General features: G+C 50.2%; 1 protein-coding gene across 1 annotated transcript; it reads left to right on the top strand.

The window, feature by feature from the left end:
* Positions 1–1633: 1633 nt before the first annotated feature.
* On the top strand, positions 1634–2560 carry LOC311200687 (olfactory receptor 14A16-like; the record flags this gene model as incomplete). The annotated part of the gene is made up of 1 exon (XM_084274968.1): positions 1634–2560. The coding sequence occupies one exon, from the start codon at positions 1634–1636 to the stop codon at positions 2558–2560; it is 927 nt and encodes a 308-aa protein (XP_084131094.1).
* Positions 2561–11947: the final 9387 nt, after the last annotated feature.

The raw sequence follows: 11947 nt of genomic DNA on the forward strand, positions 1-11947 counted from the left end.
CATGTGACCCAGGGTCTGTGTGCTGGGGCAGGGACTCTGCTGCTGCCAGGGTCAGCACTCAGCCTGCCTGCTGGGCTTTCCACAGGGATATAGACAGCACCTCTGGGTTAAAGCAGTGACCCAGGGAAGGGCAACGTAAGGTCCTTCTGCTGTAAGAAAGTGCTGCCTGGGTCAGCTTTGCTCCCAGCCAGAGCTGATCCTTGAGAAATGCCAAAGAGAATATTTCTCCAAAGGCAGAGTCTTTGCTTTGACTTTTCCTCTCCTGTGGGCTGTGCTGAGTGTGGTAGATGAGAACTTATTTCTCCCCTTGAGAATATGCAGTGAAATCTTGATTCTCATGAAGCTGTTGGAGCCTAGGCTGAGCCCTGCACACACAGAGGTTCCCTGGGGCAGTGCCCTGATGGCAGGAGGGGTCTGCAGAGCAGAGCTGAGCACAGGGCAGGTTGGATGAGGTCTGTGAGCACAGAGCAGGAGGTGAGATGTGCAAAGGGAAGGATCTGCAGTTACAGCTCCAGGCAGCAGAGACACTGTCAGGGAGGGAGAAGGAGCTGATGCCAGTAATGCCCTGGCAGTGGGGATTTGAGATGTCCCTGAAATCCCCAGCAGTGCTGAAACTTTCCTGCAGCAACCACCAGGTTTCTGCCAGACACTATAGAGTCACCATTCAGAGTTCCAGTGTTTCAGGCTGAGTCTTCTCCTTGGCAACATAACCCATATGAGGAGAAACCCCTGAGTGCCTGTCTGTCTGTCTCTGTCCTTCCAGCCTTGACTAGAACATTTCTCAATGTTTACCCTCCTGTCCTTGCTGTCTGTGTCCCAGCATTACCTGGAGATGTAGTGGGGCTGGAACTGAGCTGACCCTCACTTCAGGACCCCCATTTGTAGGACTGAGGACTTCCAGGCAGCTCCTTCTGGGCTGCAGGCTGCCTCCCACGATGGCACCGCTCTGCCAGGGACTCTTGTGCCCCAGAGAGGAGCCCCATGCAGGAGACATCTCGGCACAGAGGCCGTGGCAATGCCACTCATCACCTGTGTGTGGGCAGCTGCACTGAGCCCTGTGTGTCCCTGGCTGGGAGCAGGGAGCTGAGATCCTCCTTGGGTAGGATGAGACTGCAGGAGGGCTTTGGAGCTCTGCCCTGCGAGACTGGATTCCTCAGCTCTCTGTGGGGTCCAGTTTCTTCTGGAGGGAAGAGCAGGGTGTGATCAGAGAGCGTCCAGCACAGGGCAGCTGAGAGCAGGGCTGATGGACAGAGCAGCTCTCCCCACTCCGCACTCAGGGGAAGGTTTCACTGGCACTGCAGCAGCAATGTCAGGGAGTTCTGACAGGAGAAACACTCCTCAGCTCCTTCCTATCCACAGGGGATTTAGACTGAGTTCAGGCCATCCTTCTATTTACTTACTGCTGCTAGGCAGGATTGCGTTCTCTAGAGCCCACAGCTTATCCTCCTCCCAGCAGTGGCACACTCAACCCAGCACAAATCAGACCTCCCAAAAAGTACCTGAGAAAGGTCTTCCTGAATACAGCCAGTCAATCTGAGGGTGTTCCCTAAATGGTTTTCCTCAGAGAATTGTTACATAACTTTTCACAGTTCCTTTTCTTCCTTGGACAGGTCTCCACACCTGACAGCAGCAGATGTCCAACAGCAGCAGTTCCATCAGCCAGTTCCTCCTCCTGCCCTTTGCAGACACACGGGAGCTGCAGCTCCTGCACTTCTGCCTCTTCCTGGGCATCTACCTGGCTGCTCTCCTGGGCAATGGCCTCATCATCATCACCATAGCCTGTAACCACCACCTCCACACCCCCATGTACTTCTTCCTCCTCAACCTTTCACTGCTCGACATGGGATGCATGTCAACCATTCTTCCAAAATCCATGGCTAATTCCTTGAGGGACACCAGGGCAATCTCGTTCTGGGGATGTGCTGCACAGGTCTTCCTGGTTTTCTTCTTGGCTGGTGCAGAGTTTTCTCTTCTCACTATCATGGCCTATGACCGCTACATTGCCATTTGCCACCCCCTGCACTACGGGACCCTCCTGGGCAGCAGAGCTTGTGTCCACATGGCAGCAGCTGCCTGGGGCATTGGGTTTCTCAATGCTGTGCTGCACACAGCCAATACATTTTCACTGCCCCTCTGCAAGGGCAATGGCCTTGACCAGTTCTTCTGTGAAATCCCCCAGATCCTCAAGCTCTCCTGCTCAGATGCCTACCTCAGGGAAACTGGACTCATTGTGGTCAGTGCCTCTTTTGCTTTTGGCTGTTTTGTGTTCATTGTGGTGTCCTATGTGCAGATCTTCAGGGCTGTGCTGAGGATCCCCTCGCAGCAGGGACGGCACAAAGCCTTTTCCACCTGCCTCCCTCACCTGGCTGTGGTATCTCTGTTTATCAGCACTGGTGTGTTTGCCAACCTGAAGCCCCCCTCCATCTCTTCCCTATTTCTGGACCTGGTATTGTCATTTCTTTACTTGGTGGTTCCACCAGCAGTGAACCCCCTCATCTACAGCATGAGGAACCAGGAGCTCAAGGATGCCATGTGGAAACTGATGACTGGATGTTTCTAAGCAGCTCATCTTCTGCACATTGCTGGCCATGGTAACTCATGTTAGGATCAGTCTTTATCTAGTGGGTTTATTAGTTGTTGGGGTTTTTTACTCTCAGTGTGTCTAAGCTTTAATAACATCGCCCATGTTCATCCCATTCCTAATGCAGGATCTCCTGGTGGTGTTTGACTCAGACATGGGAGCAGAAGAAATATTCACCTTCCCCTTTACCTGCATTAATGCCAGTCTGTCTCATTCATTTCCATCATTCAGGTTTTTCAATATCTCCTGACCATACGGCCATGCCTAAGGACTTCTTTTCTGCAGACCAGGTGAACTTCAGCAGTTTTCAACAGGTTTCCACCTCCACATGCTCTTTGGTCATTCAGATGCCACTCTGGGTTATACTTTGAGCTTCACAGAGTTGGAAAACATCTCGTCTTTCAGAAGTCCAATGAATTGTTCTGTCAGACAATCAGGGTGTTGATAAGTGACCTTTCTATGTATCTGAATAAAACAGTTCTGGGAGAGAATCTCCTCTGGAAGCTGACCCCCTTCACACGCTGCTTGGCTGTAGCAGGAAGCTGAGGAGATAGATTTCATGGTTATTAAAGTGGATCATGTTTAAATGCTGTTTGTTGTCAGAGAAATCTGTCTGTGCCTGTGAGCAGAGATGATGGGAGGGAAAGTGTTGGGAGTCCCAGGAGGCCAGTGAGGGAACAGCTGGGCTTGGAGAAGAGCAAAGTTCTCCATGCAGGGTTGGATCTCAAGGGGCTGCTTTTCCTGCCTGTCCAGATCTGCTTAGCAGACCCATGTCCATCACAGAATGCTGCTGTCACTTCCTCTATCATCTGAGCCATGACAGAAAATACCTGTAACTGAAAAAAGGTCCTTCATGGGAAATTCCTTTGAAACTTGTATCACTAAAGACTTAACAGAAATCCAATTATTTGTAGAAGTCTTGAGTGTTTTAATGAAAGGGACTCTCTCTAAGAGTTTGTTTATGCTCGGGGGGAGAGGTGAGGGTGAATAGAGAGAGGAGTCAATCAAAACCTAGACATTTTTGCTTACAGTTCCAAACCACAGAACCGCCAACATGAAAATTAATTCCACCCCAGCCAAAATAATGTCAGGAGAAGATCTCTTCTGATGGAAATGTTTCTGTTCATCAAATCCCAGAGTTTCTCAAGGTCTGTTTGCAGGGAAGCTCCACTTTGTTCACAGTTCATGTGTGCTTGCAGATGGCTCTCCAACTGCTGGTGCCTCTAGCAAAAAATGACAGCACTAGGTGTTAAAGAACCTGGGACTCTGTTGCTGGACGTTCAGCACGTTCGAGGGTTGATGAAAGTAGAGCCCAAAAATGACATCAGGTATTTTTTGGACCGTTCTTGTGGCTAGGAATGCCCTGAGGCCCAATCTTACTAGGTGCTCCTAGTGCAGTACTTGGGAAGGGTTCAGGCCAGGAACATCTTTCATCCCTCCCACCTTTTGTTTGGGATGTGTTGCTGTACGTTTAGCAAGGTCAATGTTGGTCAATAGTACAGCCTGAAAATGACATCAGGCACTGTTAGGATGATTTCATTGTCTGTGACAGCACTGAGCTGCAAGAGTACTGGGTCCTAAGGTTACTGGGCCTGCTAGTGGCCTACCCTGGGAGGCTTCAGGCCAGGAAGATCACTAGTCCCCCGTAACTTGTGTTTGGGAGCTAGTGATGGATGTTTAGCAGTTTCAAAACTAGACGCTGGTAGAGCTGAAAACTGATGTCTAGCACTGTTATCACCATTCCATTGTCTAGAAAAGCCCTAAGCCCCAACATTACTGGGGCATCTTTTGGGCTCCCTGGGGAAGTTTCCAGGAAGAAGATCTTTAGGCCCTTGCACCTTTTGACTGGGAGCTATAGCTAGATGCTTAGCATTGCTGAAGGTGGATGCTGTTAGAGGCAGAACGTGTCATCAGGTCTTGTTATGACCGTTCCCTTAGGCAAGGAAAGCCCTGATCCCCAAGGGTGGTGGGGCTCCTAGTGGGCTACCTAGGCAGCTTTCAGGCCAGGAACATCAGTCATCCTTTGAGCCTTTCATTTGTAAGCCATTACTGGACATTTAGCAGTTTTGAAGAGGGAGGCTGTCAGAGCCTGAAAAGAACATCAGACAATGTTAGGACTGTAACCTTGGTAAGGACAGACCTGAGTCTCAAGGCTACTGGAGAATCTGGTGGGCTACCTCCTGGGGTTTGAGGGCAGGAACATCTTTCAGCCCTCTAATTTTTCGGGGTGGGGGGAGATATTTATTGCTGGGGGTTTAGCAGTTTTGAAGCTGGATGTTGTTAGAGTTATAAAATTATGTCAGGCACTATTAGGGCCATTCTATTGTCTTTGAAAGACGTGAGCCCCAAGGCTACTGGGTCTGCTAGTGGGCTACCTGGGGAGGTTTCAGGCCAGGAAGATTACTAGGCCCTCACAACTCTTGTTTGGGAGCTATTGCTGGATGTTGAGCAGGGTCAAATGTGGATGCTGGTAGAGTCTGAAAATGACATCAGGCACTGTTAGGACTGTTCTCCTAGCAAGCAAATCCCAATTCCCAAGGTTACTAGGGTAGCTACTTGGCTACCTGGGGAGGTTTCATTCCAAGGAACCTTTTTCAGTTCTCTCACTTTTTGTTTGGGAGCTATTGCTGGATGTTGAGCAGTTCAGAAGTTGGACACTGGTAGAACCTGAAAATTACAACAGCCACTCTTAGGACTTATCTTCATAAGGACAGTTATCAGTCCCAAGGTTCCTGGGGGTGCTAGTGGGCTACCTGGGGTGTTTTCAGGACAGGAACATCTTTCTACCCTCAAATCTCTTCTTTAGGAGCTATTACTGGATGTTTATCAGTTTTAAATATGGACATCAGGCATAGTTAGGACCATTCCCTTGGCAAGGTAAGCCCTGAGCTCAAAGGTTACTACAGCCTCTAGTGGCCTCCTGGGGAGGTTTCAGGCCAGGAACATGTGTCAGCACTCAAAGCTTTTGTTTTGGAGCTGTACCAGTTTTCATGGTGGACGCTGGTAGAGCCTGAAAATGATGTCAGGAGCTTTTGGGATCGTTCCCTTGGGTAAGAATCACAGAACCACAGAATCACAGAACATTAGGAGTTGGAAGGGACCTCAAAAGATCATCTAGTCCATCCTCCCCTTCCAGAGCAGGATCACCTAGGTTAAATCACATAGGAACACATCCAGGCAGGTTTGAATGTCTCCAGAGAAGGAGACTCCACAACCTCTCTGGGCAGTCTGTCCCAGTGCTCCATCACCCTCACAGGGAAAAAGTTTCTCCTTACATTCATGTGGAACTTCCCCTGCTCCAGCTTGCACCCGTTGCCCCTTGTCCTGTCACTGGCCATCACTGAGAAGAGCCTGGTTCTGCCCTCCTGACTCTCACCCTTTACGTATTTCTCAACATGATAAGGTTACCCCTCCCTCTCCTCTTCTCCAAGCTGAAGAGGCCCAGCTCCCTCAGCCTTTCCTCATAAGCAAGATGTTCCACTCCCTTAACCATCTTGCTGGCCCTTTGCTGGACTCTTTCAAGGAGTTCTCTGTCCTTCTTGAACTGAGGGACCCAGAACTGGACTAAATATTTCCAGGTACAGTCTGTCCAGGGCATAGGAGAGGGGGTAAAGGACCTCTCTTGACCTACAAATCACACACTTGCCGGTCCCTCATAGTGGCACCCAGGATGCCATTGGCCCTCGTAGCCAGGAGGGCACCTTGTTGGCTCATGGTCATGCTGTCCCCATGTCCCTATCACCTCAGCTGCTCCTCAACAGGCCAGTCCCCAACCTATACTGGTACGTGGGGTTGTTCTTCCCCCGATGCAAGACCCTACTACACTTGCCCTTGTTATTACTTCTCCTTGCAAGTAGTAGTGCCAAGAACAACTCCAAAGATACCAAAGAGTCGTGAGGGCAGACTAGAGCTGGAGAAGGACGGCTTTTGACCTAACAACCACACCCCTTCTAATACACCCCAGGATGCCATTGGCCTTGTTAGCCATGAGGGATATTGCTGGCTCATGGTCACCCTGCTGTCCACCAGGACCCCCAGGTCCCTCTCACCTAGGCTGTGCTCCGACAGGGAGCCTGTACTGGCACCTGGGGTTGTTCTTTCCCCGATGCCAGACCCTACACTTGCCCTTGTTAAATCTCAATAATCTTCTCCCCACAAGTAGTAGTACCAAGAACAACTCCAAATATACAAAAGAGTTGTGAGGCAATCACATTCCTGCCCTGTTGGCATGCACTGGGGAGCTGGAAGAAGGTTCGTGGAGTTTGACCCAAATGAAGTTAACCCTGAAGAAGTTTGATGGTTATACTGAACTCAGTGGGGATACAGACACTTGGGAAGGGGCTGCCACCCGGTGGGAAGACATGGAATAAAGATTGGGTAAGGTGAAGTGTGGAGTCTAGGAGCTGGGAAAGTATAATCCAGGAGCACAGCACTGACTGCGATCCAGCTGGCTGGAGAAGAGCTCTGTGGAAAGGGACCTGGGGGTTCTTGTGAACAAGCAGCTCACTAGGAATAAACAGAGAAATGCTGAGGCAAACGACTCCCAGGTGCATCAGCATGGGGATCACCTGCAGACATAAAGAAGTCACTGTCCCACTCTACTCAGCACTTGTCAGGCCACGCCTGGAGTACTGGGTGAAGTTATGGCCAGGCTGGAGAAGGTGCAGAGAGGAGCCACAAAGATAACCCAAGGCCTGGGCAGCCTGGCATGTGAGGAAAGGCTGAGGGACCTGCTTTTGTTCAGCCTTCAGAAAAAAAGGAGACCACATCAACAGGTCCCAGTACTTACAGGCTCTCTACAAAGAAGGGAGAGACTCCTGTTTTTAGAAGTCACATGGAAGAGCTGAGGAATAATGGGTGCAAGTTCCACCTGGAGACATTCCCACAGGGAAAATCTTTTACCCTGAGAACAATCAGCCGTTGGCATCATCTCCCATGGGAAGTGATGGATTCCCCAACATCAGATGTTTATAAGATTCAGTGGGATAGGGTGCAGGGCCAGCTGGTCTGTGTGGGGCTTTTCTTGAGATTGAGCAGAAAATTTTGGACCCTATGACCTTTCATTTCCCTTCCAACCTGGTAATCCATGACTGTGTGATTCTATTAATATCATCACTGTCCTCTAGAAGCCTTCTGGGGTGGTTGAACCCTCCTATATTGACCCTCGGGAAGCTACAACTGTGGTTCTCTTCCAAGACAAGGAGAGCTGGCTGTGAGGACATGAAGCTTCTTCCATTGGACCACTGCAATGTCATTTACAAAGGATCACTTTGCTTTTATTTCTTATTTCTCACCTTCCTTAACACCTACTGCTGTCATTTTGTTAGAGGCACCACAAGTTGGAGAGCCATGTGCACACATGGACTCATAACAAAATGGAGCTGCCCTTCAAACAGGCCGTGAGAAGCTCTGGGGTTTGAGGAACAGGAACATCAAGAAGGTTTCCAACCAGAAGAGATCTTCTCCTCCTGACCTCTTATTTTGGCTGGGCTGGAATTAATTTTCATGTTGGCAGCCTCCATAGTTCTGTGCTTTGGATTTGTAAGCAAAAAAGGTCTAAATAATGTGTTTATTCCTTGCTGAGCAGGGCTTGCACAGCATCAAGGGCTTTTGTCTAATTCTGCTCCAGAAATGAGTCACCTGGGAGTGCACAAGTGCCTGGGAGGGGACAGAACAGGCCCAGCTGACTATAACTGACCAAGGGGATTATCCACACTGTATGACTGCAGCAGTGAGCCCACCAGTGTGTTGTACTTGTTGTCTACAAAGGTGGCATAGTTTGTGCTAGGATAGAGCTGGGTTTGTTTCTAGCAGTGGCTGGAATGTCGTGTTTGGGAGTTCAGATGAGAGCCGTGCTGGCACCTCACTGATGGTTCAGCTGTGTCCAAGCTGTCAAGCACCTTTCAGTTGTTCATATTTTCCTGCTAAAGAGAAGGTGGGGGGCACCCTGGGATTTGGGAGGCGACACAGCCAGGACAGGTGACCCAAACTGGCCAAAGAGTGTTATTCCATACCAACAAACTCTTGCTCAGCATAAAATGGGGCTGGTGGAGGGAAGGAGCTCAAGACTCCAGGGCACATGGATTGGGGACAGTCCCATTTCAGGACAGCTCTGAGCTGTGTGGCCTGAGCTGTGCTGTTCAGTGAGAAACTGAATTGGCATCACCAGTTTTTTATATTTTCCTATAAAGTCCTTTTATTGTTATTCTCTCTTTCTGATGTCCCTGAAAACTGTCCTTATACGAACGCATCAGGTTTTGGGGATTTTTTGCAGTTTTCTTTTCCCTCCCTTTTCCCCACCTCAATCCCCCACCCACACCCTCTTACTGAGAGCGGCTCTGTGGTTCTCAGCTCTTGGCTGGGGTGAAACAATAACAAAAGGTTCCAGCACAACACCCACAGATCAAGGCAGCTCAGACATGACAGGTGGAGAACTGGCCACAAGGAGAAGAATGTGGTCATTGCAGGGGATGCCATAGCAGTCAGAGGTGCTGAACAGGAATCTGGCCATGAACCCATTGGGCTGCACTGGGAGGGGTGTGGCTGCACAGACAAGGGCCCTTCTGGTCCATCCAGAGTCAACATTGATGTGGCCACATCTGGAGCAGCCAGTCAGTCCCAGTGTGGGGCTCCTCAGACTGGAAGGATAGGGAGGAAGTGTCACCTGGGCACAGAAAGTGTGAAGATACGGTGAGGGGTCTTGTGTGGAGAGGCTGAGACATGCTGGCTGCTTTAGGCTGAGGAAGGGGAGGCTGAGGGAAGCCCTCTTGTGCTACAGCAAAAGAACATAAGAAAGGAAATCCACCAGAACTACAGCTTTGGAGGTCAGAGTGGATATGAGGATAAAGCAATGTCATTCTGAGGGTAGTGAAACACATACCTAAAATATATCACTTGCTTTGTATTCAAAAGGCTGGGTTCAGCACATTGGAGAAGTGCAGTAGATGCAGAAGCTCCAAAGAAAAGAGAACTATTGCAAAAAAGAAAAGGCTAAATTAGGAGAAGCAAATTCCATGAATTAAAAATGGAACTTACAAAAAAGATACAGGAAGCTTATCAATCCTGATAATATATTGATTGCAGAACTTTCTTCAGTGCATCTTGGAGTTCCTGGGTCCTCATGCTGTAGATGAGGGGGTTCACTGCTGGTGGAAACACCGAGTAAAGAAATGCCAATACCAGGTCCAGAAATAGGGAGGAGATGGAGGGAGGCTTCAGGTAGGCAAAGAAAACAGTGCTGACAAAAAGGGAGACCACGGCCAGGTGAGGGAGGCAGGTGGAAAAGGCTTTGTGCCGTCCCTGCTGTGAGGGGATCCTCAGCACAGCCCTGAAGATCTGCACATAGGACACCACAATGAACACAAAACACCCAGTAGCAAAAGAGGCACTGACCACAAGGACTCCAGTTTCCCTGAGGTAGGCATCTGAGCAGGACAGCTTGAGGATCTGGGGGATTTCACAGAAGAACTGGTCAAGGGCATTGCCCTTGCAGAGGGGAAGGGAAAATGTATTGGCTGTGTGCAGCACAGCATTGAGAAACCCACCACCCCAGGCAGCTGCTGCCATGTGGACACAAACTCTGCTGTCCAGGAGGGTCCCATAGTGCAGGGGGTGGCAGATGGCAACGTAGCGGTCATAGGCCATGACTGTGAGAATATAGTACTCTGTGGAGAGCAAAAATAAAAATAAAAAGATTTGAGCCAGACACCCTGTGTAGGAAATGGCCCTGGTGTCCCACAAGGAATTGGCCGTGGATTTGGGAACAGTGGTGGAGATGTAGGCAAGGTCAATAATAGAGAGGTTGAGGAGGAAGAAGTACATGGGGGTGTGGAGGTGGTGGTCAGAGGCTATGGTGATGATGATGAGGCCATTGCCCAGGAGAGCAGCCAGGTAGATGCCCAGGAAGAGGCAGAAGTGCAGGAGCTGCAGCTCCCGTGTGTCTGCAAAGGGCAGGAGGAGGAACTGGCTGATTGAGCTGCTGCTGTTGGACATCTGCTGCTGTCAAGTGTGGAGACCTGTCCAAGGAGGAAAAGCCACAGTTAGAAGTTAGGGAACACTACTCGGTCAAAAACATCTTCCAACTCTTAGGGAACAACCTCTGATTGTCTCTCTGTATTCAGGAAGATTTTGGCCGGTCCCTTTTGGAGGTCTGCTTTGTGCTGGCTTGAGCGTGCCACTGCTGGGAGGAGGGTTGGCTGTGGGCTCATGAGAACTCAGTCCTGCCTTGCAGCAGTCAGTAAATAGAAGGATGGTGTGATCTCAGACTAAATCCCCTGTGGATAGCAATGAGCTTTTCAGCACTGTCACTCCAATTTCACCCAAGGACAGAGCAGAGCTTTGGAGCTTTGGTTTTCTCCTCACTGTACCTCAGGAGTGTTTCTTCTGTCAGAACTCCCTGACATTGCTGCTGCAGGGCCTTCCCCTGAGTGCAGAGTGGTGAGAGCTGCTCTGTCCATCAGCCCTGCTCTCAGCTGCCCTGTGCTGGACGCTCTCTGATCACACCCTGCTCTTCCCTCCAGAAGAAACTGGACCCCACAGAGAGCTGAGGAATCCAGTCTCGCAGGGCAGAGCTCCAAAGCCCTCCTGCAGTCTCATCCTACCCAAGGAGGATCTCAGCTCCCTGCTCCCAGCCAGGGACACACAGGGCTCAGGGCAGCTGCCCACACACTGGTGAACCTCAGTCCTACAGATGGGGGTCCTGAAGTGAGGTTCAGGTCAGTGCCAGACCCACCAATGGACTTGCCCACAGTCCCAGGTAATGGTGGGACAACGGCAGCAAATACAGGAGGGGAAACAGAAAGAAATGCTCCAGCCCAGGCTGTAAAGACAGGGACAGACAGACAGGCACTCAGGGGTTTCTCCTCAATGCAGGTTGAGCTTGCAAGGAGAAGACTCATCCTTAAATCCTGGAATTCTTTTTGAAGTGTCTGTGCTGGGTGGCAGATACCAGGGGTTCTCTGTGGGAAAGTTTTAGCACTGCAGGGGATGTCAGGGAGGTCCGAAATCCCCACTGCCAGGGCATTTCTGGGAGCAGCTCCTTCTCCCTCCCTGACAATGTCTCTGCTGCCTGGAGCTGTCCCTGCAGCTGCTTCTCTCTGCCCATGTCAACTCCCACGCTTTGCTCACAGACCTCATCCAACCTGCCCTGTGCTCAGCTCTGCTCTGCAGACCCCTCCTGGCATCAGGGCGCTGCCCCAGGGAACCTCTGTGTGTGCAGGGCTCAGGAGATGTTCTGACAAGTCCTAATGACAAATGAGTTTGCACTGCCTTCTGCAAAGGTATCAAGAAAAGTTCAGCTCCCACTTCCTATACAGCCCTCAAGAGATGAATATTCAAAGCAAATTCTCTACCTGGAGTGGAAAATGC

This window comes from Gallinula chloropus, assembly GCF_964237585.1.
Source record: "Gallinula chloropus genome assembly, chromosome: 24".
NCBI lineage: Eukaryota > Metazoa > Chordata > Aves > Gruiformes > Rallidae > Gallinula > Gallinula chloropus.